The sequence below is a fragment of the Astyanax mexicanus genome, chromosome 1, assembly GCF_023375975.1.
Source record: "Astyanax mexicanus isolate ESR-SI-001 chromosome 1, AstMex3_surface, whole genome shotgun sequence".
Taxonomy (NCBI): Eukaryota; Metazoa; Chordata; class Actinopteri; order Characiformes; family Acestrorhamphidae; genus Astyanax; species Astyanax mexicanus.
Window position 1 is genome coordinate 43,904,520 of NC_064408.1, and position 25,580 is coordinate 43,930,099.

The following is a 25,580-nucleotide window of genomic DNA, read 5'->3' on the forward strand; positions in this document are numbered from 1 at the left end:
TAGGCAGAGATATATATATTCACAAGTGCTACTGCTATTTAAATGACACAGACAGAAGGCATGAAAATAGCCTGTTGTCGGGGTGTAAGACAGCAGCAAGCTTCGCAACATGCCTTGCACAGGGTGTAAGATAGGGTCTAAAGAGTCTAGAACATTTTTTACTTCACAATTTAACAGCACTCCACCCTCATTATCTATCAGTGGAAAAGGCTTAACGCATGACCACAGCTCTCTGGATATTACTTGGATTGTAAATCATTTTAGTGCAGCCGAATAACGGTCTACAGACAAGCTACAGTCTATATGGCTGGTGTTTCAGATAAAGTGACCCAACAGTATGAACACGTATGTGAAATAGGTGCTATTTCTGTTATTTTGTCCACCCTATAATATCTGTACCAGGCCTTCCTGCTTAGTGTTGTTCATGCTACTGTATACAATGTGGTTTTCTTTTCGGCTGGTAAAGAACTTCGGCTTGTATTGGCTTGTGTTGTGCTACACTTTACAACAGCTGAACAGATGTGTCTGCATCTGCTTCATGACCGTGGGCAGCAGAGCACAGCTGATGTACTGGTAACAACACTGACCACAAATCAACTGGAAACGATGAGAGCTTCTTGTGCAGATGTTGACATGCTCCAGAGGTTTGTAAGAAGTTAATGTGAAAATAATGTAAAACCAAATCATAATAAAATAGAATTTAACCTCTTTCTTATCACATACTCTTTTGTCCATTATGACATAGGCTAATTGCTAATGAACTTTACTGCTGTACAAAATGTCTAACAGGTGCATTCTTGTAAATATTTTGGGAATGTGATGTTTTTGCAGATTTTTGGAATTTTTTTAACATGTTTTTTTTTCTCTTTTTAAATGTTTTATCTAATTTTATGCTTATAAATCAGAATCTACACATAGTGTTTATTAAAGCATCAGTTAATTGAGCAGTTTCTTGGTCGCTCTGACTGCGTGTGGCCTGGTCCGCTTCAAACAACAAAACAAAGACGGGCTGTATTTCAAAGACTGGGAGCATGGCCAGCAACTGACAGCAGTCTTCACTGCCTATCCTAAAGAGCCTGGCGAAAGCGTGATTCATCTCAGCAGCTAATTAGCAAGTACTTCATTAGCTAAGTGTGGAGCATTAGAGTGGGGAAAACACTAAACTGAACTGTCTGCACGTGTGATTTTTCAGGACTAGAGCTCTAAAAACCTTGAAAACCTGGTGCTGATAACTTGACTCACTAAATTCCAGTGTTGTTATAGATTTTGTTGCTACTATTTAAATGTAATTACATAACAATTACATATTTAAGTGCAGGGAATGTATGTTAAAAAATAAATTGATCTGGTGTGTATGTGTGGAAGTGTGTATAAAATGTATGTATAACTGTGTGCCCAGGTATGGATTGGCACTCTATCCTTGGTAAATGCTGTAGTGTCCGTTGCAGTCCTCCAGGTGGATAGTCATTTCCGGTTGAGAGTACGCTGTGCACTATTGGCTGCCACTTCCCACTGGTTTGTGGATGAGTGCTGAGTTTTTATCTTTAAGGTAGATTTCAGGGCTTGAATCAACATGAATAAATGGTGGAATATAAATGTGTCACGTCTGTAGTATTCTTCTAAAACTAATATGTATATTTTTTGTGAAATATTTTGTTTGTGTGTGGCTAGTTTGCCTGCAGAGCTACTATCTAGGTCACTGATCTGGGTTTTCCTAAGACATGATATACAGACATCTGTAAGTAAAGTTTATTATAAAATATACAGTACAATTTAATGAAACTAAAATGTTATAATGAATATATCAATAAAAAGCTTTTTGTAATGAACTCAGAATTGTTCTTTATATGTTGACTTCCATTGAACGTTTTATTTATTCATTACTCCATCAGGGAGGAGACTGCAAAGTCTCGTGGCTAGGACCAGAAGACTGAGGAACAGCTCCATCCACCAGGCTGTGAGGATGCTTAACTCTCTCCATGCTCTACACCTCCCGCCCCACACCAACACAGTACTGGAACCTTTTAAAGAACTGATGTGCTCATACACCCCATATCTGCACTACTGCTTATCTACTGCTTATCCCAGTATCTTGCCCACTTTAATTCCCCCTACAACTGTGAACGTTTAAGACCTTTGCACACTCATTCACTTTAACAGCCTTAAGCTATTATACCTCTATATTGGCACTACTGTTACACGGGTTCTGTTTATACTTGTACTGTCATTCCATCTTAATCACCCCCCATCACTATTGCACTATTGTCTTGTGTCTTTTGTCTCACGTATGTCTATCTGTGTCCTTGTTGTATCGTAGATTTAGTGTCTTCCATTCTTTTATATTTATAATCTTATGTTCTATACATGCTGTAACTTTTGGGAAGGAGAGTAATGTAATTTCAATTCTTTGTATGTCCTGTACAGACTTGACTTGACTTATTTAAAGTTGCTGTTTTGGAGATACAAGATTTGTGACAATGAGAGACTGTGTGTGTATTATGTGGCTTCGCATTAAATGTGTACATGTATTTACTTAATGTGTTTGTCTGTTTGTGTGTGTGTATTCGTGGTAATCATGGAGGATAATAGTTAAAATGTAGCTATTTTTACATTCTGAAGCCAGCCTGGCGTGCTTTAACTCTGTAATTGAGTTTTTTGAGTAAGGTTTGAGTAACAGCTGCACTCTGGGTAAATGTCTTAACTGAACACAGCTGGGCTAAAACAACCCATGCTGAGTTTTCTAAAGTGAACCAAATCGACGACGAGTTGGGTTATACATTTTCTGAGTGTCCTTCCATAGCTTGACTATATCAATATGAAACCAAAGAAAGAAAAAAGGAGAGATAGATAGAGAGAGAGAGATAGAGAGAGAGAGATGCAGATGCTTACAGTGTTCAGTGCTTGTGCTTCTTCTGAGTTCTTCTGCAGTAAATGGCCAATTGCATTGTTATGGATTTGACATTTGGACTCAAACTGACTTACAAAACATCTCAGAGAGCACGCTCAGCACCAGTGAGGCAATTAGCATATTTTATCATTCAGTCACTCATACAGTCTCTCAGAATGAGCAGATACAAATCGTCAACTCTCATTTCTATTTACACTTTACTGCAGTTAATCTGCTTTATGGTTGTGGTTTTAAATGAAGAGATATTTTTTTCAAGATTTTTTCAATCTTGAATATTTACCAAAACTGTTCCTCCGCCAATTCTATAAATCACATGGTTAAGTTCTATAAAACATGATTAAAAATAAGCATTAGAAGAATCAAGAGAGATAACGATGATCATCGTTCTGCGCTTATAGCTTCATTTCTCTGAGGTAAGCCTGATAATTGGACGGAACTGTGCAGTTCTATTTTCATTTCCTGCGCTCACAAACACTTTCAACTGCTTTATTTGGACATGTGCCAAGTGTCAGCTGGGAATGTTTCCTTTAAACAGCTTTGATATTGCGTGTCTTTATTCACGTCGTTTTTCATTTTTATTACTTTCTGAAGATGAGAAGGATGCGCACGCTGAGATCTCATTCTCTGCAGTGGTGAACAACGTCTGCTGGTCATTCAGTCAGGACCGATAAAGCAGATGAATGTTCTCTTATCTATTGTAGAGGGGGTCCAAGAACAGAAAATGGCACGGCAATCGAGTATAATTATATTCCATTCAATTCAGCCAAAAAGACCAAGCCAAAGAGTCACGCCGGCACAAATAGGATAGTTTCATTTTGTGACTTAAGTGGTGGGATGGAAGAAATTTCACATATTACTAAGCACTACTGAAAATGTTCAGGACTTAATGTTTAAGTCAGACTGTTTTCATAAGATAAGAAACTATTTCTCATTAACTTCAGTATTAGGTAAAGTGTCCTATACACAGTGTATTATATATCGAACAACTGCATCATCTATGCTGCACTACAGGTGCATTTTTTATGATATAAAAACTGCTATCCAACTGCTATCATCTTCAGAGCTTGCCTTGTCTTTGATACTATTAGATGTGCTATCAACAGTCTACCTCTACCGCAACCATGCAGAGATGTCTAAAATGTTGTGTTATGCATGCATTACACACTTGTATCTCAATAACTTTTGTCCATATTTTAAAATGTACATTTCCAATCACTTATTGTACCTAATGACCTTTATCTGACGCTTCTTTCAGGGTTTAAATATACAGCTCTAAAAAATGTTTTTTTTTTTTTTAATTCTATAGACTACGGACAACATTTCTCTCAAATTCCAAACAGAAATATTGTCAATTAGAGCATTTATTTGCAGAAAATGAGAAATGGCTGAAATAACAAAAAAAAAGATGCAGAGCTTTCAGGCCTCAAATAATGCAAAGCAAGAAAACAAGTTTATATTCATAAAGTTTTAAGAGAGAAATCAATATTTGCTGGAATAACCCTTGTTTTAATCCCAGTTTTTGTGAATTTTCTTGCATGTTGGTGGGAATTATATATAGGTGCATGCATGGCACAGTTACTGTCTGTAAGAATCTACTTGTAGCATAGAATCGGAGGACACAGAGGAGCTGCACAGTCAGACTCTGGGTAAATATTTTGCCAACTGCTGTTTGACCAAATCAAGCAGTGACATTATTTCACTCATGGCCACGCTATGTTTCTCTATGAGCTCTTCATTGCCGAGTTCACCTAGAGGGTTGATATTTGCATATAAAGCAGCATTGATGCCAAGGGCTCTATCATGTGGACACCCGTGTTCAATACAATACAATACAATACAATACAATACAATATAGAACCAGAAGAAAACAATTAACAGCTGATGTTTTTGGAGGTGAACTGCAATCAGAATCCACTAAACCTCCTGATTTTAGCTGACTGCACTCTCAGCTCAAATTTGAAAAATGCTTAAAAATGGTAGGGGAAGTTTAGAAGGGGCACTGGGTGATGTATGGGTTTAGAGGTGGGGCAGGAGGGAGAGCTGATTGGCTGAGCTGCAGCAGCAGCAGCAGTGTGCCTCTGATAGTGGTGAGACGGAGATGGTTGGATGTCAGCAGAGGGGAGGTATTACTGATTGACTTATTTGCATATTTAGAGTGTCCACGTACCAAAATACACAGAAAAATCATCCACACCTAAAACACAGTTGAATCTGAAAGGAGGCTGCAGATGTGGAAATGACTGAAAGAAGGCCTTGTATGTTTAATTACTTTAAAGAAACACAAATCAGCTATTAATTCAAAAATATGTAGTTTAGGATTTAGTGCCTCTTTAAAGATATTCATTTGAAAGCAAATTCATATAGTACTTCCATTCCATAAGGGTTTGGGGAAACTTTTTTTTAATTGAAAATCAAACATAAGTATGAGTTAACAAAGTTCTTTTGGGAAATGCACCTATGATTTAAGAGCATTTTCACACCTGTTTCTTTGGTCCGGATCCGTTGATAAGTTTGTTTACTTGGAGCATTTTCTCCCTCTGTTTGGTTTGGTTTCACACTGGCATAAACCTAAACGCACCAAAATGCGAACCAATAAATTACGCAAGCAGACTGTGTGCTCTGATTGGTCAGAGCTGTCTGGCGTGGGAGTAAATAAAAATATATGAAAAAAGTAAATATAGCGAGAAGATTCTGTTGCAGTGGGAATATCTGTGTTTAACACTGTTGTAAGTCGCTCTGGATAAGGGCGTCTGCTAAATACCTTAAATGTAAATGTAAACGTAAATGTTAACACAAAACTGAACGCTGAAACACTGAGCTTTCAAACACAGTGTTTGGTCGTGCTGCACAGATGTACACAGAGTAAACTGAGTCACGTGAGTAGTTAACGCAGCATAGTAGCTGTGAGAAGTGAATGCAGCACAGGCTGAACGTGCATGGTCACAGCGTTTGTTCATAGTTGTGGTAATTAGCATTATCTGGCTAATATATCAGATTAAACTGCGCCTTATCAGCAGTTTAGCATCAAATAAATGGACTTTATTTAATAGCTGGGTCAGATCGAGACCGGATCACGTTCTCACCACAAGTGAACCGCTCCAGAGTTCGTTTGGGACCGGACCGAGACCGCCTCCCCTAGCAGGTTTAGCTCGGTCCGGTTCCTTTGATTACTGTTTTCACACCTGCTCGATCGAACCGCACTAAAGGTACAAACGACCCAAAGTTCGTTTTAACCGGACGAAACAGTGCTGGTGTGAAAACGCCCTCAGAAACAAATCTGATTTACCTGCAGTCTGAACACAGCCTGTGTCATAATGGTCTGTTTGTGAACAGCACATTTTAAAACATTAATAATGTTTACACACTACATGAACATTTTTAAAGCAATTCTACTACACCCCACCATTCTTATTGATTTTTGCGGTTTTAAAATTGATGTAACTTCTGCTCTTGTGCTGCATAGGTACAGAAACCTTTTCTATTTTTCATAGCTTTGCTCTGCCTGTAGTCACACGCACACACAAACCAAGCTGCAGCTAGTTTGTGTTTAATTTCACCACACCTCGGTGTGAGAATCAGTGCAGCACTGACTCTGCTCCAGGCCGTAAATATTGGTTATGGAGAGAGAATCTAAAGGAGGGATTTGGCTAGCCTGTCTCATCCATATTTTATATGGCTGTATCTGAGAAGGCACTGAGAATCTCTTATCTTTTGTGTTAAAACAGGCTGCAGAGCGTTACTGTGAACAACTCGTTAAAGCCAATAATATCAGTCTAAACACAAGCAAACTCCTGACAACAAATAAGCTACAGCTGCAAGAAATAACAGCAGTTCTAACAGACCAGACAAAACAATGAGTGGAGTGTAAACAATTAAAAATAAATGTAAATAAAAGTTTTGTTTTGGTGAAACATCATACAGGTATCAAAACATTCCATTTACTTCCAAGTCCAAACAAAATGTTATGTAAAAACAGTTTGTTGAATACATAATTTAAGTAATGCGCCTGCTTTATCAAACCCACTGCAACTCAGAAAGGTCTTGTTAATGAACTGGGGTGTATTTCCCAAAAGCTTTATAACACTAAGAACTTTGTTACCTCGTACTTAAGATTGATCGGTAAATAAAAAGTGTTTCCAAACCCGTGCTTAACTAAAGTACTGCGTAAACTTACTCACAAATTAACAAGTAAATCTGTAGCTTGTACTCTAATTAGGCCGTTCACAAGGTAAAACCGTTGGTGTAAATGCTGCTTTATATTCAAATATCACCCCTCTAGATGAACTCATCGATGAAGAGCTAATAGAGAAACATAGTTAACACATATCCACCTATTTAGCAGTGCTACTGATGTATAGCCCCACTAACTTACTCTGAAGTTGTACGGAGTGTATTTTTTCACCGACTGCTTTTTAAATAAGGCCCAATACAGGACAGCTAATACAAAAATTAAGAGACCACTTCAGTTTCTGAATCAATTTCTGAATGCCACTCCTGGTGCAAAAATTCAAGCAGTTCAGTTTGGTTTGATGGCTTGTGATCATCCATCTTCCTCTTGATTATATTCCAGAGGTTTTCAAAATGGTAAAATAAAAATAAAAAATTAAGTGATCTCTTTTTTATAAACCTGTATGTGCAGATTTTTTTGACATACTAGTTTTCAGTCTTAAAGGCACAGTCTGTCATAAAACAAACATGTAAACATGAATGTTAGCTGTTCTTTGTACAGAAAATCAGACAACCACAATAAAACTCACATGCATCATGTAGGAAAATAATAAAATAATGTAAACATCTGAGTTCTAATAACATGCAGGTGGGTTTAAAGTGAGAAAATGGACTGGCAAGTGAAAAAATAAGGGTTTCTGAGAATTGACAAGAATAATAATAATAAATAAAAAAACATTTTTACACATTTAAACCACAGGTGTCTGCAAAAATAGCCAATTATGTCCACATTGTAAAAAAAAAAAATCTTAAAATTGTTCTCCTTAATGTTATTTTTAATGTGATATATTGAAGGATTATTAAGTTTCTTGTTTGGTCTAAATAAATAATCTGTTTTTGTACATTTTACAAATTGTAGTTGAACCCTAGTTAAGGCCAAGGCAACTTCTTTGTACTACTGCACATGCTCAGTTTGACTCTTTCATTGAATGAGGTCTACTGAGCATTTCTGCAGTTGTTTTCACCTGATGTTTTTCACACTATTTACATATGGGGCGTGTCCGCCGACCTCACACTCATCAGTGTGTAGTCATTCCCCACAGGCTGCTGCTGCCTTCTCTTGGGTTTTATATACAGGATGTGTTATATAATAGTTAACAATCTGGCCTCAGTGTTGAAGGCTATAAGAGCAAGTTACTATGTTTTGTGTTGTTAGGTGTGATTATATGCTGGCTGTGTCCAGCTGGTTGAATTTGCATTGCTGCAAGTTTATTTAACTGCAAGTTCATCTCTGAATCAATACAGAAATGTAATGTGATATCATATGATCAGAGTTGCTAACTCAAATTAATAAAAAATTTAGTGTTGCTCCCAGTGCATGAACTTATGATTAAGATTATGTAAAATCTGTCTTAGCTTATTTTGTTTGTTGATCATATAGGATAGTCAGCAGAACTTACACTTATAGGTACATATTTAATAAAACTTAAATTGGGCCTAAACTACAATTAATTTTTAGTTTTAGACTTTAATATATATGAAAAATGAATTATCTAAACTTAAGATTTCTAGTTGGCACAGTTGGTGTTGGTTTGCTTTAAAACTGAAAAGTTTTAGTTTGCCTCAAAACTCGAAACTTTATTATTTTTACAGTGCATGTGTATCATATTAGATTAGCACACTATTATCATTAGATTAACTTGTATGATTCAACATAACCATGTATTTTCTGATAAAGGGAAACCTTTATATATATATAGGTTCAAACTTTTGTAAATATGTATGAGTCTGTCTGGGGTGTGTGAGAGAGAGAATAAGAGATAGAGAGAGAGCAATAGAGCTATTGTCTTTGCTAATGAAGACCTCTGGCAGCTGCCAGCTCCCGTAGCATTGACCTAGCATTGGTCGGGGCGGGTCAGGTAATAAAGTTGATGCGGCTGCAGTCTGATGAACTGAAAGAGCCTCTAATGAACTCTCCACTGTCTGATACAGCACTTAATGGGGGGATATGAAAGAACCTGGACTCTGAAAATCCTGAGAGTTCAGGTATGCACAGCATGTTTGCCTTAGAGACTCAAGCTACCGGAGCAAGAGTGAACGATTTATATCACACTTCTCCTGTTATTGTTGGCACATACTGTATATTTTTAGTTCGGCAATAACAGAAGCCTTTACAGTTTTTTTTTTTTTTTTTTTACAAAATTAAAGTCAAACTAAACTACACAGTAAAAGTAATATTTTCTATGATGTATTTCCAGTACACCCACAACACTGTGGATCAAGGAATGATAAATTCCAGCACAATCCATTTGACAGCCACAATTAGGCTTCACTCCATCTCTGGTCATTCATGTTTACATTTACATTAACCTATTAACAAGTCTTATCCTGTATACAGGGTACAGGTGTAGGTGATACAAAACCATTTTTTCTGCAGTAAAAGAACCTATTTACACTCTGAAAATGTGAGGGTTTTGAAATCTCCTACAGGACACTGTAGGACACAGGACACTGTAGGAGAAACTGCCTGTTCACTCTCTACTCCACTTAATAATTCCAGATCAGTAACAGGAATCAAACCTAATTCTGCATGATTGAAAATAAACATAAAAACTAGAAAAAATAACAAAACTAAAGGTTTGGAGAAAATTAACTGTTTAATTTGTATTCAGGAAAATACTGAATTTAAAATCAAGCTCAGGAAAAAGACAATCTTATGATTTTATTTATTATATTTTGACATTTGACAGATTTACTTAAATCTTTTTTTTTATATTTTCTATTACAATTACTGTTATGCTTTTCAGCATATGTTCCTTATCAAACATGAAACCTTTTTATGTAATGCTTATATAATTGAATAGAAATCCTCTAGATTTAAGTGTGTAATGTCAGGCAGACAATTGCCAAAATTCCTGGCCTGTTAAGGAGTTATGGGTATTTGGCAGAAGCTCTTATAAACAGTGATTATTTTTGATTATTTTGAAAATATCCATAGCTTTTTTTAAAGACTAGGATGAAAAGATACACCAAGCTTCGATAAAGTTTGGTCACATAGGAGAAAAGTGTTAATTTGGGAATTTAAAAAGAAGAGTCTTTAGTCTGCGTTTGAGTGACTTTGAGTTCGAGTGACTCTGCTGTTCTGACTCCTGATGGAAGTTAATTCCACCAATCTGGTGCAGGACAGAGAAAAGTGGAGATGTTTGATTTCTGAGGCTCAATGGCTCAAAGAGACCCTTGCTATCAAGTGTAAAGGAGCTGGTCCATTTTTGGCTTTGTAGGCCAGCGCCTGGGATTTAAATCTGATGTGTGCAGCAGCATGAAGCCAGTGGAGGGAACACAGAAAAGAAATCACACAAGTGAACTTGGAAGATTGAAGACGAGTCGTGCTGCTGTGTTCTGAATCAGTTGCAGGTGTTTGGTGGCTCATAGTAGAAGACCAGCCAGTAGAGAGTTGCAGTAGTCAAGTCTTGAGATGACGAGAGACTGCACAAGCACCTGAGCGGCTTTCTTAGAAAATTAGAGAGAAACAGACGAATACTCTCAATGTAATATAGGAGAAATCTGAATTACAAATTTGGAACATGGCTAAAGAATGAAAACTGGTCATCCATACCTACCAATAACTATCCATACCTACTGCATTGCCATGAGCACACTAGCCGGTAGTCAACCTCACTCACAAGATAACACCTCACAACTGTCTACACACTAAATATGCCATGACTGGAAGCAAGACTAAAGGATCACATTTCTCCTGTTATGGCTGGCACATTTTAGCTTGGCAAAAATAAAAGCCTTTACAGTTTTCTAAGTTAAAATAGAAACAAAAATTAGACAAACATATCAAAACTAAAGTTTGAAGGTAATTAACTGTTTGATTTGTATTCAGGAAAATATTGAATTTAAAATCACGTTCAGGAAAAAGAAAATTTTATGATTTTATTCATTATATTCTGACATTAGCAGATTTACTTAAATATTTTTTTTCTTTTACAATTACAGTTATGCTTTTTCTTAAATAGAAATACTCAAGATTTACTGGTGTAATGTCAGGCAGACAATTGCCAAAATTCCTGGTCTGTTAAGAAGTTAAGGGTATTTAGCAGATGCTCTTTTCCACAGTGACTATTTTTGATTTATTATTTTTCTGTTCCGCCTTAATAGCTGCAGCTCCTGCCGTCTGTTGCAATATTTAAGGTGGAATAGTAAAATTAGCTAGCTAGCTACAGCTTCTTCTTTTTATAAAGATTTTGGCCGTTAAACATTTTAACTTGTAATATAGTAATTATAATAATAAACTAGTAATATAGTGCTAATCGGCCAGTGTTTCTCATACCCCTCGGTTTGAAGTGTGTATCTGAAAAATCTCCATACCCTTCCCCCCCCTACCGCTTCAACATAAAAAGAATCGGGACACCCCTACCCCTTGGTGTGCACAAGCAAAACAGAGGGGTAGGGTTAAGTGGTGAAATAAGATTGGTCCTTTATGCAGAACTGAAAGGCATTCACCATAAAATGACAAGACGGAGGGTCAACCAAAAGTGCCATCTTGAAGCTCATCAATCTTCTGTGTTTATTTTCTTGACTAGAGCTGCTTGATTAGAATCTGCTCACTCTTCTCTAGAACAGTGTGACTGATTGTGATTAGTGGGTCTGTCAGACTTCCAGCAGAAACTGCTGGGCTTGTGATGCACATGGGCAGAGGTGGGATAAAGTGCACAAGACAACCGCTCGATCGCCCTGTGAGGACATGTTCAGAGTGAGAGCGCTGTTGATTAACTGCTGTGAAGGAGAGAGAGAGAGAGAGAGAGAGAGACTCTCCACCTGAAGCACAGACTAGCATTATTTCTTATTCCCACAGTAGCCTAGTCAGAGTGAGAGAGTGAGAGAGAGAGAGAGAAATGCATAAATGTTTTAAAATGCTCAGGAGAGGAATTTCAGATGTGGTTGCTATGGAAACCCAAGAGACATTTCCCACATCACAGTGTGTACCTGCTGAACTGAAATGCATTCCTTTTGGTAAGAATTTCAGCCTTTCCATGTAAAGTCATTTGTTATGTGCATGTTTATTTCAAGTTTATATGCGCAAGTCTAGCCCTAGGGTGCTGGATATGTTCTGTGTGCTCTCCCTCTCTGTGTGTGTGTTTTTTCATGTTTCTCTGCAGGTTGCAGTCCACCTGACCTTCATGGGAGGAGCCATGGGCTATAAAAACCTGCAGTCACCACCAAGATGGCGGCTAGAGCTCACACAGGAAGTGGGGCCTACTGTGTGTGCTTCTAGTTCCCTTGCTACCTTCACTACCACCATCACTGCCATGTGCTTTATTCTGAGTGTTTGCTCTTGTAGTCATTCCTTAGGGAATATCTTTCAGTCCTGTTTGTGCCATACAAAGAGTCCAACAGGTAAGGTTAAGGCGCCTTATACATTTCCATCATGTAGCTGTCTTTGTGTATAGATACATTAGGTTAGCAGGCGGGTGCTTCTTTTGTACTTATGTTGTTAGTTTAAGTAGTAGTTTTTATTTTGTTCTTTTGTTTAGGATAAATAGTTTAGATTAAGTTTATGTTTTGTTTCTTTCTTTCCTTTGGCACAGTCACCGTTGGCTCCTCTTAGGCCTTAAGACTCTTAGGCCTTGGTATTGTTTAAAGTTGATGTTTGGCAGTTTTAAAATAAATCACTGATTGTGAAACATCTAATTCTGGTCTGGTCTCCTCACTTCCCTTCTGTTCCCTTTGTTGCAACCATTTTTAAAACGAGCCAACTTGGGTTGTAACAGTGTCGTATATATTGGAACAGCACAAAAAGAAAACAGAGAGAAAAAAAAGCCTAAATTCACATAATTTCACACAAAACTCCAAAAATTGGCCGGACAAAATGATTGGCACCTTTTCAAAATTGTGGGTAAATTATTTAGTTTCAAGCATGTGATGCTTGTTAAAATCACCATTGTGGAAAGTAAATTTAAAAATCACACCTAAAACCAGATTAAAAGGAGAGATGTTGACTCAGTCTTTGCATTGTGTGTCTGTGTGTGCAACATTAAGCCTGGAGAACAGAAAGAGGAGAAGAGAACTGTCTGAAAACTTGAGAACCAAAATTGTGGAAAAATATCAAAATATCTCAAGGTAACAAGTCCACTTTCATAGATTGTGATGTTCCTTTGTCCACGTTGCGTAACATAGCCAAGGCATTTATAAACCATGGCACTGAAGATAATCTTCCATGATGTGAACAGAAGAGAAAAGTTGATAAAAGGTTGTGATATAGGATAGTCTGGATGGTGAATAAGCAGCCCCACTCAAGTTAACAAAAAAAAAAAATCAAGCTGTCCTGCAGGCTCAGGGTGCATCAGTGTCAGCGTGTCACCATTGGAACATTTGTATGTAATGAAACACTATGGCAGGAGACTCAAGAGGACCCTTTGCTAAAACATAGACATAAAAAAGCTAGACTGGACAGATCAGACCAAAAAAAAAGCTTTTTTGGTAAAGCAATCATTCATTCTGCTGTTTACTGAAAACCGAATGAAGCCTACAAAGAAAGGAACACAGTACCTACAAATATGTCAAATATGGTGGAAGTTTAAAGATGTTTTGAGGTTGTTTTGCTGCCTCTGGAACTTGTTGCCTTGACTGTGTGCAAGGAATCAAAATCTGAAGGTTACTAAAGAATCTTGTATAATCTTGTCATAATGTAGGGCCCAGTTTCAAAAAGCTGGGCTTACTTCCTAGGTCATGAGCCTTCCAGCAGGACAATGACCCAAAACATATTTAAAAAAACACCCAGAGATGGATGGAAACAACGCGCTGAAGTGTTCTGAAGTGGCCAGCAATGAGTCTGTATCTAATTCCCATTAAATACCTGTGAAGAGATCTTAAAATTGCTGGTGGAAGTTGGCAACCTTCAAATATGACAGACCTGGAGCAGTTTGAGCAGTTCAAAATTTCAAAGAGGTGTAAAAAGCTTTTTGATGGTTATAGGAAGCGATTTATTTCAGTATTTTTTTTCCAAAGGAGGTTTAACCAAATAATAAGTTAATGGTTTTGGGTTAATTTGGCCCCCTGTTTGCTTAAATCCTTGAAAAACACTTTTTTGGGAAGTGATTTAGCATTTATTGTTCTTGGCCTTTTTTCATTTTTGGATTATGGTCTAGTTTAACTAAACTGATTTCACTCATCAAGCATAAAATGTTGAAATTAATTATCAAAACTGAAACTTATTTACATATTTTACTGGAGTGTCTAAGCAGTTTAAGCAGTGTCCAACACGTTTAAATCTAATATAAGATAAAAAATTGTCAATTTTTTTTTATTCTTACAGATAATCTAATGTAAGCAAACTTCTACACTTATCTCTACAATATTATTGTAACACTCTTAACTATTAAAAAAAGAGTTTCGAGGTCCATGTGTTCGTGAATCATATCTGGTCATCTAATCAAAGAAAAATAAGATTGATGATATTCTGCTGAAGAAAACAAAAAAGAGGGTTTTCAAACTGTAGCTGCCACTACATCCACTGCCCCTCAAACATCAACCATTTCATGATATTATTTAATATACACACAACAGAAATCTAAAAACTGTGTGTAGCAGTGGTCAGATACTTCTTGTCCGGTGAAAATCGTGCAAATGTGTATAAAGTCTGGACTAAAGAAAATCTGTAAAAATGGTCAAAAAATTATATATGTTTGAACCTGTAAAATTCTCAACAGATAACAGAAAACACAGACACGGCCATAGTCTGTACTGAAGAGTAGTACAAGCAATTCAACACACTCACCACAATCATTTTCTCCACTTTGGCAATGCCCTTCCCAAATATGGTCCCCAGCTGGTCACCCACTCCCGCCAGCAGGAAGCCGAACAGAGGGATTCCCAGAAGAGCGTAGACAATACAGAAAATCCGGCCCCCTTCTGTGTGAGGCGAAATATTCCCAAACCCTGCGGGAGGACAGAAACATAGAAACTGAACTCTAAAACTGTAAACACTAAAAAACAGATAATCAGTGAACTTTTAATGAATACATTAAAGTTAGGCTGCATGATACTGGAGTAAAATACACTGCAAAGTTTTTATTTCTGCAATATACAGTACAGGCCAAAAGTTTGGACAGACCTTTTCATTCAGTGCGTTTTCTTTATTTTCATGACTATTTACATTATAGATTCTCACTGAAGGCATCAAAACTATGAATGAACACATGTGGAGTTTTATGTACTTAACAAAAAATGACCTGGACTCCACAGTCACCGGACCTGAACCCAATCCAGATGGTTTGGGGTGAGCTGGACCACAGAGTGAAGGCAAAGGGGCAACACGTGCTAAACACCTCAGGGAACTCCTTCCTTCAAGACTGATGGAAAACCATTTCAGGTGACCACTTCTTGAAGCTCATTGAGAGAATGATGCCAAGAGTGTGCAAAGCAGTAATCAGAGCAAAGGGGGCTATTTTGAAGAAACTAGAATATAAAACATGTTTTCTGTTATTTCACCTTTTTTGTTAAGTACATAAAACTCCACATGTGTTCATTCATAATTTTGATAACTTCAGTGAGAATCTACAATGTAAAAAGTCATGAAAAGGCATTGAAAAATAGAAGGTGTGTCCAAAACTTTTGGCCTGTACTGTTCATTGCAATGTTATAAAATCACTGGAGTAAAATAAATGATATATGGCAGGTATAACCTGCAGATGCAGTGTGAATTTTCATTTGTATTAATCAGCAAAAAGGAAATATACACTCCTTAAATAATACTTAAATAATAATAAATAATAACATAAAAAATAATAAAACTAAAATAGTATATTGTGCAGTTAAACTTTGGAGTTTTTAGGAAGCATTTACTACTACACTATAGAAAATAAAAATAAATATACAGTAACTATTGTACATTATTCAGTATGTGCTATGAACAATTTAGCATCTTATGTGAACTAGATTTTTATTATCTATTATAATACGTTATTATCTACTGTGTTCATGATATTCATTGTTTAATATCTAATTTGGTAACTACAATGAATTTTCAATTATTCAATATTCACTATAAATCAGTTCTATCCAGTATCTAATCTAAATAATTCAGTTATAGATATAAAGATTTCATGTCTGTTATTAATTAATCAGTATTATATATTATATAAACTACCATGAAATTCTTATACACATTAGGGGTGTCACGATTCTCTAAATCCTTGATTCGATTCTTGATTTTTTCTTGATCTTTCTTTTTTTCTTTTCTTTCTTTTTTTCTTTCTATTGGTTTGATTCATCAAATTTACAATATCTTATTTCAAAAGGTGGGCTTGATATAAGTGATGCAAAGTGATACAAGTGATCTTTAATACACCACATTAGGCACTAATGGTCAAATTTAAATAATTTAATTAAGATATATATGTAATGCCATCGAGTGGCTGTTTTTGGTAGCAGCAGTGTGCACTATTAAAACAGCAATGTGCAACATAACAAAATAAATAATAAAAAAATACAGGAACAGTCATGTACAAAATAATAGAACAATTAGAGCCTTAACAAACTGAACTCTATCCTACTATAACAGTTAAACATGAAAAATAAAACTCGGTCCCTGAGAATGACATGTTTTTTTCTTTAACAAAGATATATTATTAACTTTATCTGAGAGAAAGATGCTCCTTAAGGTACCAAAACTATTAACATATTTGAGGCTAGACAAAACAACTGTTATTTTTATATTTTCAAGTTTTTCTTTAAGAATATGAGAATGTCCAGATTCTTTGGAGAAAGGGCTCTTTGAGCAGCGGCGTCGGCTACAGTGTGCTGCACCATTTGCGTAGCGCACATGCTTGCGTAGCTTAGAGGGAGGGATCGTCGATCCTCTTTTTGACTTCGAGGCTCGAGACCATGAAATATCGAAATCGTGACACCCCTAATACACATACAATAAATCATTCAGTAACTCCTCCTAACGATTGAGAGTTTAAGTGCAAGTAAATAACGCTGAGCATCAGAAACAACCCAAGGACATAAAGCAGAAAACTGTTTTACTGCATATCTGAGTTTTATGATAGGAGGGTAAATTACTGTAGCGTAAAAATGTCTGCCTCTGTGTGGTGTGTGCGCTCAAGGGGCTGCGGTTGAATCACACACTCCAGCTCCTGCTCCGCCGCAGCTCCAGGCTCAGGGCTAAGTGCATTTTTCAAAAACTGAAGCTAAAGCACACAAGAAGCTTAAAACTGCATCAACAAAGCTGAGGGCAAATAAAGTGCTGTGCTTAGTGATTTTACAGCAGGAAATAAACAAACACACACACACACTGTGTGTGAGAGTGAAGGGTGTTTCAGGATAATGTGACGATTAACATCATTAACATTAATAATTGAAGTCTGATGTTTATTTATTTTTCTTTCTGTTTTTCCAAACTCTTATTTAAATAAACCCACACTAAGTATAGTATACATAATCTCTCATTCATACAACCTCACATGATCATTTATAGAAACGCCGTTTTTTTTCTATCTCTCTCTTTCTCTTTTACATCCCCTCAAAGTCACCCCCAGTGTCCAGATGGACATTTATACCAGGGCTGTAATTAAAACCTTAAAATCCAATTAATCCAATCAGTCAGTAGCGCTACATCATAAATCATCATTAAATGACCAAACAAGCATCTCTACAAGCAGCCAAACATGGTACAACTATTGTAACTGTATAATTAACTATCGGTTTACATTAATTATAAATCATCAGGTAGTCAAAGCTGTTATAACTACCAATACTGACTTCTTATTTTCACACAGTCCATACCTGTCAAATTTTAGATTAAAAAATAAGGGATATTTTCCTCTGTCCGCTTAAAGTTGTCCCACCAGCCCAACGTAGGTTTAGTATCCCTTACATTTTAAGACAGGTTTACAAAAAAATATAAAATAACCACATGTGAACCACTTACACACTACAATTAGATTATCAGAATCTGAAATGTTGCGGACATTCCTACATATGTCATTCTTTTAATACAGCCAAATTAAAAACACTTTTCCAAATATTTTTTTAAAAGTTAAGATTTCATGTCTTTTTGGCATAAATGCACTCTTTTTTATAATATATTTTTATTTATTTAATGGATTTAAAATTGAACAAAGGGTGCACAAATTCTGCAAAATGAATCTTTTGATCACTCCACCCCTGATCAGTTTAGTTAATTTTTAACATTTCTAGTTCAAGCTGTTTTTTTTTATTTTAAAAGGTTTAATCTGTGTGTTTTATTTCAGAGACAAGTATTTTTAAGCAGCTATCAGAAAAATCTCATCACAGTTTACATGATTAGCCTACCGTTCCCTTTCTTTTAGAAAAATCGCTGTATATCCAGATATGTTTTAACATCAGCAGCTCCGACTAGCTGCCTGTGGCTTCCCCACACTGACCCTCCTTTGCAAGCTGATTGGCTGTTTCTCCTTGAACCGGCTGCACGATTGGTTAAGAGACACAGAGCAGTCAGCTCCCTGTCTCCTCAATAATATATATTTTTTTATTTTAATATAATACGGGAAATTTACGGGAAAATACTAATACGGGAGGACAGCGGGAAAGAGGAGTAAAATACGGTAGTTTCCCGGCCAAAATGGGAGACTTGACAGGTATGCACAGTCAATAATGCCAGGTTCACACTGCACAACTTTTTGAGCCATCATTAGTTGTGCTGTTCAATCTACACGACAGGTTGTGCTGTAATTGTGAGTCCTTTAGTGGACACAGGGTCATAAAGTACACGATTACATGAGAACTAGCGATGCCATGCCCAAAAATATTTATATAGGAGAATACGCACTTGCAGTGAGTCCAAAATGAATGGGTTCATATGATGCAACTGAGCATCTGAGTTTATAAAAAGTCTGATGAGTTTAATATTGAATTATGTACTTATGTCTTTAACACAGAACAATATAAGATGTTTTTGTACCACAGACATCATTTGCTATCATTTTGAACTTCAGTTATAAGCCTCTTAACCATGCTTTACCTGTATCTCCAAGAACAGCTCGCCAACCAATCAGCTCACAGTAGCAGTGATGCTGGTGTGTTTAGAGTGTTTTTTGTGCAGTTTTCTGTAGATAAACTGAAACATACCCATTTGTTGCTTTTTTAGTCAAATGCATTATTCTACTTTCTAAATCTAAAGAATACTCTGAACAAATAGTTAAATGTTATTTAGAATTTAAAGTTTTTAGCTTTGAGCTCTATACACCCCCATTTATATAGGACTCACTCGTGGGCTCCCTCTAGAATTTAACAGTTATTTAATGATCAGGGCTGAGTTTCCTAAAAACGATCAGTCTTAGGGAATAACGAAGGAACTAACGAATGATGTGAGAATAGAACGAGCCAGTTCTGCCAGTGTTTCTCAAAGAGTATTTAAGTAGTACATAAAGAACATGAACTGGGTCAGGTTACTCGTTAATCTGCGAGCAAGTTTAAGTAGTACTTTAGTTACACGCGGGTTTGGGAAATCAATCTTAAGTACGAGTTAACAAAGTTCTTAGCGTTACAAAGCTTTCAGGAAACCTACCCCAGATCATTACAGAAAGTGGTCAGACTCTCCAGGAATGCATTTTGAACCCGTGGTCCTCTCTTTCTCCATGATTCCATTGGCTGTAGGTAGCCGCTTCTTCTCCTGACTCCCAGTCGCAGACTGGTTCAGATATCTAGCATACCAAATATTTGCCAGGTGTCTATTACTGGCTGGCCTCTCACTCAGTGACGGCTCAGCAAGCGTCTTTTAGTAGTTTACACTATGTGACTGTGTGAGCGCAGTGTTATTAGATGTGTGTCAACAGTGGATCAAAAACGACACTCTCAATCTTCCCTTTGAGCTGCTGGATGGAACTCCAGAAAACAAAGGACCATATCACAGTTCTCCCAGAGCTTTTGTAGGCATGCTTAAATATATCCTGTTTTGTGTGTATATAGGTCCACTGAGTATAACTGAATAAGTTTAGACTTCTCTAAATATCTGATTGGTTCTTAAATCAATCAAAGCCCATTCCAAAACACTTAAATTTGGCAAACTACGCTGATCTTTATACAACTCTGGAAAATAATAAGAGACCACTTAAAAATAATGATTTTTTTTTTATTTTAACAAATTGAAAACCTCTGGAATTTAATCAAGAGGAAGATGGATGATCCCAAGCCATCAAACCAAGCTAAACTGCTTGAATTATTGCAACATGAGTGACATAAATTTATCCAAAAGCAGTGTGTAAGACTGGTGGAGGAGAACATGCCAAGATGCATGAAAACTGTGATTAAAAAACAGGATTATTCCACCAAATATTGATTTCTGAACTCTTAAATCTTTATAAATATGAACTTTTTTTTCTTCGCATTATTTGAGGTCTGAAAGCTCTGCATCTTTTTTATTATTTCAGCCATTTCTCATTTTTCTGCAAATAAATGCACTAAATGACAATAATTCTATATGGAATTTGGGATAAATGTTGTCCGTAGTTTATAAAACAAAACAACAACGTTTATTTTACTCAAACATACAGTATACCTATAAGTAGCAATATCAGAGGAACTGATTCAGAAACTGAAGTGAATTTTTTCCAGAGCTGTATATTGGAAAGTCCTGCCCTTGGGCTGTTCCCTTGAGAGTCCAGGAGAAAGCCACTCTGGTGTGAGGGACCTCAAGTGCTTTGAAAGTGAGTGCTGAATTAATGAATACAGTATTTCATCCTTCTCTGTCAAAACACATTAGTTAGAACTTGTCACAGTAAGGATCTTCTCGTTTAGAGAGAAAGAGAGGGGGGTGGGGGGGGGGACCAAGACAATGAGAAAGAGGGGAAGAGACAGATAGAAAGAGAGAGAGAGAAAGAGCATGTGAGTATAAGTGGGTGACTGAGAAAGCCTGGGAAAGACAGACTAAAGAAATAAGAACAAGAGAGAATAAAGTATAGAAAAAGAGCAGCTAATAGAGGAGAATGAAAGGAGGAAAATAAGGCTGGGAGAAGAATATAAATATGTTCATGTGTGACATGTCAGGGATAATAGCCTTGTGGAGAAGCCACAGTGGAGAGCTGAAAAGAGGCTCTGAATGAGGAGTGACTTTTTAAAAACCACTGTGGTTCTCCACGCCTGTCCAATTCTACCCCAGGCTATTAGGAGCACACTGACCACAAAGCCACCAGTGTCCGGTTTAGAAATGAAAATCATGGTTCACTTAATTACTTAATTGGTGGACGACTTGTGTGCACATACCGTATCTGTTGCATTCAGAGTGATCACTGTGTTACTACTTCATCATAAAAGCTTCCTTCTCTGACCCCTGCAGTTCTTGCTATACTGGCAAATGTAGCCTGTTTCAGCTCTAATATCTCGTACTGGTCGATATTAATAGTTCCAAATCACAAAAAAGAACAAGAGATCTATTCAATATCTTTTATTTTATTTAAACAAATATTATAACAGTGATATTAGATGATGAAAGATTAACTCAACAGATCATTTTACACAAAGCAGCCTGAAGCTCATAATAAAATAATTTTCCTTTCTACATTTTCCTTTCTACAGTTCGGATAATATTCAGCTGCACTAACATTCAAGTGTACTAACGATCAGCAACTGCACTAACATTCAGCTGCAAGAACATTTATCAACTGCATTTACATTCACCAACTATACTAACATTAATTAATGGTGCTAACATTTATCAACTGCACTAAAGACCTATCCGGACAGGATTAGTTTCTCAGGGGGTCCTGGGGTAATTTTCTTTTTTATAGGAGGTCCGCTAAGTTTGTATTCCTGTCCGGAATGAGAAATTATGCATGATTCAAAACATTCAAACATAAAAAAAAAAAAAAAAAAACAGAAAAGTGTAGTGTGGAAAAATATTCAGCCTCCCTGGGTCAATCATTTGTGGAACCACCTTTTGCTGCAATTTCAGCTGCAAGTCTTTTAGGGTATGTCTCCACTAGGGATGCAACGGTACAGCGTGGCCACGGTTTGGTTTGTATCGCGGTTCTTGGGCCACGATATCAGTTTGGTTTTGAAATATTAATATTATCTAGCTCCAATATGCAGTACATTTTTAGCCCTTTCTATTTCAAATCAACAAGGTGCTCCTACTCACACTTGCAGAGCCAATATTAAATAGAAAACAGGCACAGATGAATTCAAATCTATTATCTATAATATATTATCTATTATAAAAAAGGAACACTTGTTCTTACCATTAGTCAAAACCAGGCAACTGATATCACACTGTGCTTTATCTGCTGTCTTTTACCTTGTTCATCAAACTCAATGCTGAAGCCAAAATGGTCCCAAACAGCGGATTTATAAGATGATGTCGCCTCTTCAAAAATCTTCAGCGTCTGCCTTTAATTGCTGCTTATTTTCTTAACAGGGAATTAGCAAACTCAAATTGAAGTCTTCTTTCTTTTGTAGAAAGGAAAAAACAGCGATTGGGCGGCGGGTGGGGTTGTGGGGTAGAGACAGAGGGAGGTAGGAAAACACACCGGCAGGGCAAAAAAATACACATCGCTGGCATGGACAAAGATACTCACTTACTCACTTACATGGCACTGAAATATCACGGTTCATCTGGGTGTATCGAACCGAACAGGCCGCAACCGAAAGGTTCAATAAAATACCGAGAACCGTTGCATCCCTAGTCTCCACAAGCTTGGCACATGTAGTGACTGAATGTTTTGCCCATTCTTCTTTGCAAAACAGCTCAAGCTCAGTAAGATTTGATGGAGAGCGTTTGTGAACAGCAGTTTTAAGATCTTGCCACAAGTTCTCTAATGGATTTAAGTCTGAACTTTGACTGGGTCATTCTAACACATGAATGTGTTTTGTTTTAAACCATTTCATTGTAGCCTTGGCTTTATGTTTAGGGTCACTGTTCAATTTTGGTCTCATCTGATCAAAGCACCTTGTTCGACATGTTAGCTGTGTCCCCAACATGGCTTCTGGCAAACTACAAACAGTACTTTTTAATGGTTTCCCTTTAACGATGGTTTTCTTCTTGCCACTCTTCTATAAAGACCACATTTGTTGAGTGCACGACTAATAGTTGTCCTGTGGACAGCTTCTTCCACCTGAGCTGTGGATCTCTGCATTTCTTCCAGAGTGACCATAGGCCTCTTGGCTGCATCTTGGCTGATCAGTGCTTTCCTTGTTCTCCTTGGCCTGTAGGTTTTGGTGGACGGCCTTGTCTTGGTAGGTTTACAGCTGTGCCCTACTCTTTCCATTTCCGGATAATGGATTGAACAGTGCTCTGTGAGATGTTCAAAGCTTGGGAAATCTTTTTATAGCCAAAGCCTGCTTTAAACCTCTCCACAACTTTATTCTTGACCTGTCTGGTGTGTTCTTTGGACTTCATGATGCTGTTTACTCCCCAATATTCTCTTAACCAACCACTGAGGCCGTCACGTCACAGAGCAGCTGTATTTGTACTGAGATGAGATTACACACAGGTGGACTCTTTTGTTAGTCATTAGCAGTCATCAGGCAACTTCTGAATGCAATTGGTTGCACTCAGAGAAAAGGCTGAATACTTTTGCACACCACACTTTTCAGTTTTTTTTATTTGTAGAAAATGTTTTGAGTCATGCATCATTTTCTTTCCACTTTACAACTCTATGTCTTTGTGTTGGTCTTACACATTAAATTCCAATGAAATGTATTTATGTTTGTGGTTGTTACGTGACAAAATATGGAAACGTTCAAGGGGTATGGATACTTTTGCAAGCTGTGTGTGAGAAAATTACAGGCTGAATTACTTACTGTTTTTTGCTGAACAAATTTTAGTCCCGTCCGGACGCACATCTCTGAGTTTCATTTTCTTGCGTTTAATTAAATAGCTATTTGTCCACTGATACGCACTGTAATTACACTTTGAGTGCACGTTTCCATGGAGATACGCGTAAACACAGCAGCGAGTGGAAATGGAGGAGCTACTGAACGCGATGTCATCTGACTGTGAAAACTAAAAAAAAAACTCACAGGTCCTCCTGTCTTTTTCAGTTGCAGGACGCAAGAGTTTTATCACTGAGTTGATTTGTGAAATATTTTTCACAGACGTCCCCCTGAAAAACTAATCCCGTCTAGATAGGGCTAAAGATTCATCAGTCGCACTAGAATTCAACAACAGCATTAACTTTTTTTAACAGCATGGAAACTGAAAAGCAGAAATATTTGGGACTTAACCAGGTCTGACGTAACTGCTGATCAGACACAGTTAGCTTGTTTTTCCACTGCTGTAATAAAGTCTATGCTTATTTTTTTTTGCTGATGCAGCCTCTGCTCATTAGCATCAGCGCTAATTAAGTTAGAATGTTGACAAGCACACAGCGCGGAAACTGTTATCAAAGGCCTGGTCCACAGCAAATCTCTGTATGCTGTGAGCCACCATGCCTCAGGGAGCTTAGGAGTGCCCATGAGCAGCGAGCCGGGTCGAGGGTACAGTACAAAACTGACAGAGTACAAAACTGATGCCCCAAGTACAAGCACCCCAAAGAGAACATCAAGTGGGACAGAGACACCACTTAACCAGACCAAAGAACCCAAAACACTAAGAAATGTTGGAAAGTCGGCATCACACCATATGAGTTGTGAGTCGATCCATGAGGATGGCAACAAATCCTAAAGGACTAGCTTTAGAGCTTCTGCTCATTTTACACAGCTTTTCCACGGCCAGTAAACACGTTCCTCACATTTAATCCAGTGGTGGCTGCTGTGGAATGACATAGATAATTGATCTCTCTTTCTCATTCTTTCATCAGGTGCTTGTGTTGATTAAGCTGTTTTTTAGGACTATTTTGCATAAATGCAGTAGCTTTTGTAGCATTTATGTATTCACAGTATTCGGTCTCAAATGTCTTTTGTTTTATTTCTGTTCATAAACATGGTTTAATCTACAGTTACAGTATATACAGTGATGAATCATGAGCATTTCTGTTTGCACTCATACTGTTACGCGATGCGTGTGCACATGAATAAGAGTGGGATTTATCTACACCACCAGTTCTTTTTCTTCTTCTGTTGTTTAACAGGTGATGGTAGAATGCTTCATCTTCCTGTAATTGGTTTAAAAGACTGAAGCATCTAGAAAAGTGTTTGCACACAGCAAACAAACCGAACCATAGCTCAGTAGATCCAGACTGAGACAACCTCTTCTGGTCAGACCAAATCAGTGTGCCTATGAGTTTGAGGACTAAACTCAGTAAGGGTAAAAGAAATGGAGCAGAAAGGATGGTAGCTGCAGTTGTCATCTTGGGAACTCTTTACCGAAAGGCAAAATGCAGCTGAGCTGAGATGCTGATCCGGAGGAGAGTCAGGCTAAAGTGCAGTAGAGGATCCTTCACTTCACTTATCTTTAGCTATGGATCACAGATCACAAGCTCAAGATCACTTCTATTGATCATAATTCACACAGGCAGTTCCATGCATCTAAAATCTCACCAACTGAATGCCAACATGTTTTTGATTATACTGTATGTTT

General features: G+C 37.3%; 1 protein-coding gene across 1 annotated transcript in view; it reads right to left on the bottom strand.

Annotated features, from left to right (window-relative positions):
* kcnk2b (potassium channel, subfamily K, member 2b) overlaps nucleotides 1-25,580 on the bottom strand; it is a 77,930-nt gene that overhangs the window by 14,860 nt on the left and 37,490 nt on the right. The window contains exon 4 of the mRNA XM_049479040.1: nucleotides 14,862-15,022. Coding sequence (XP_049334997.1) covers nucleotides 14,862-15,022 — 161 coding nt within the window. The remainder of the gene's footprint in view (nucleotides 1-14,861; nucleotides 15,023-25,580) is intronic.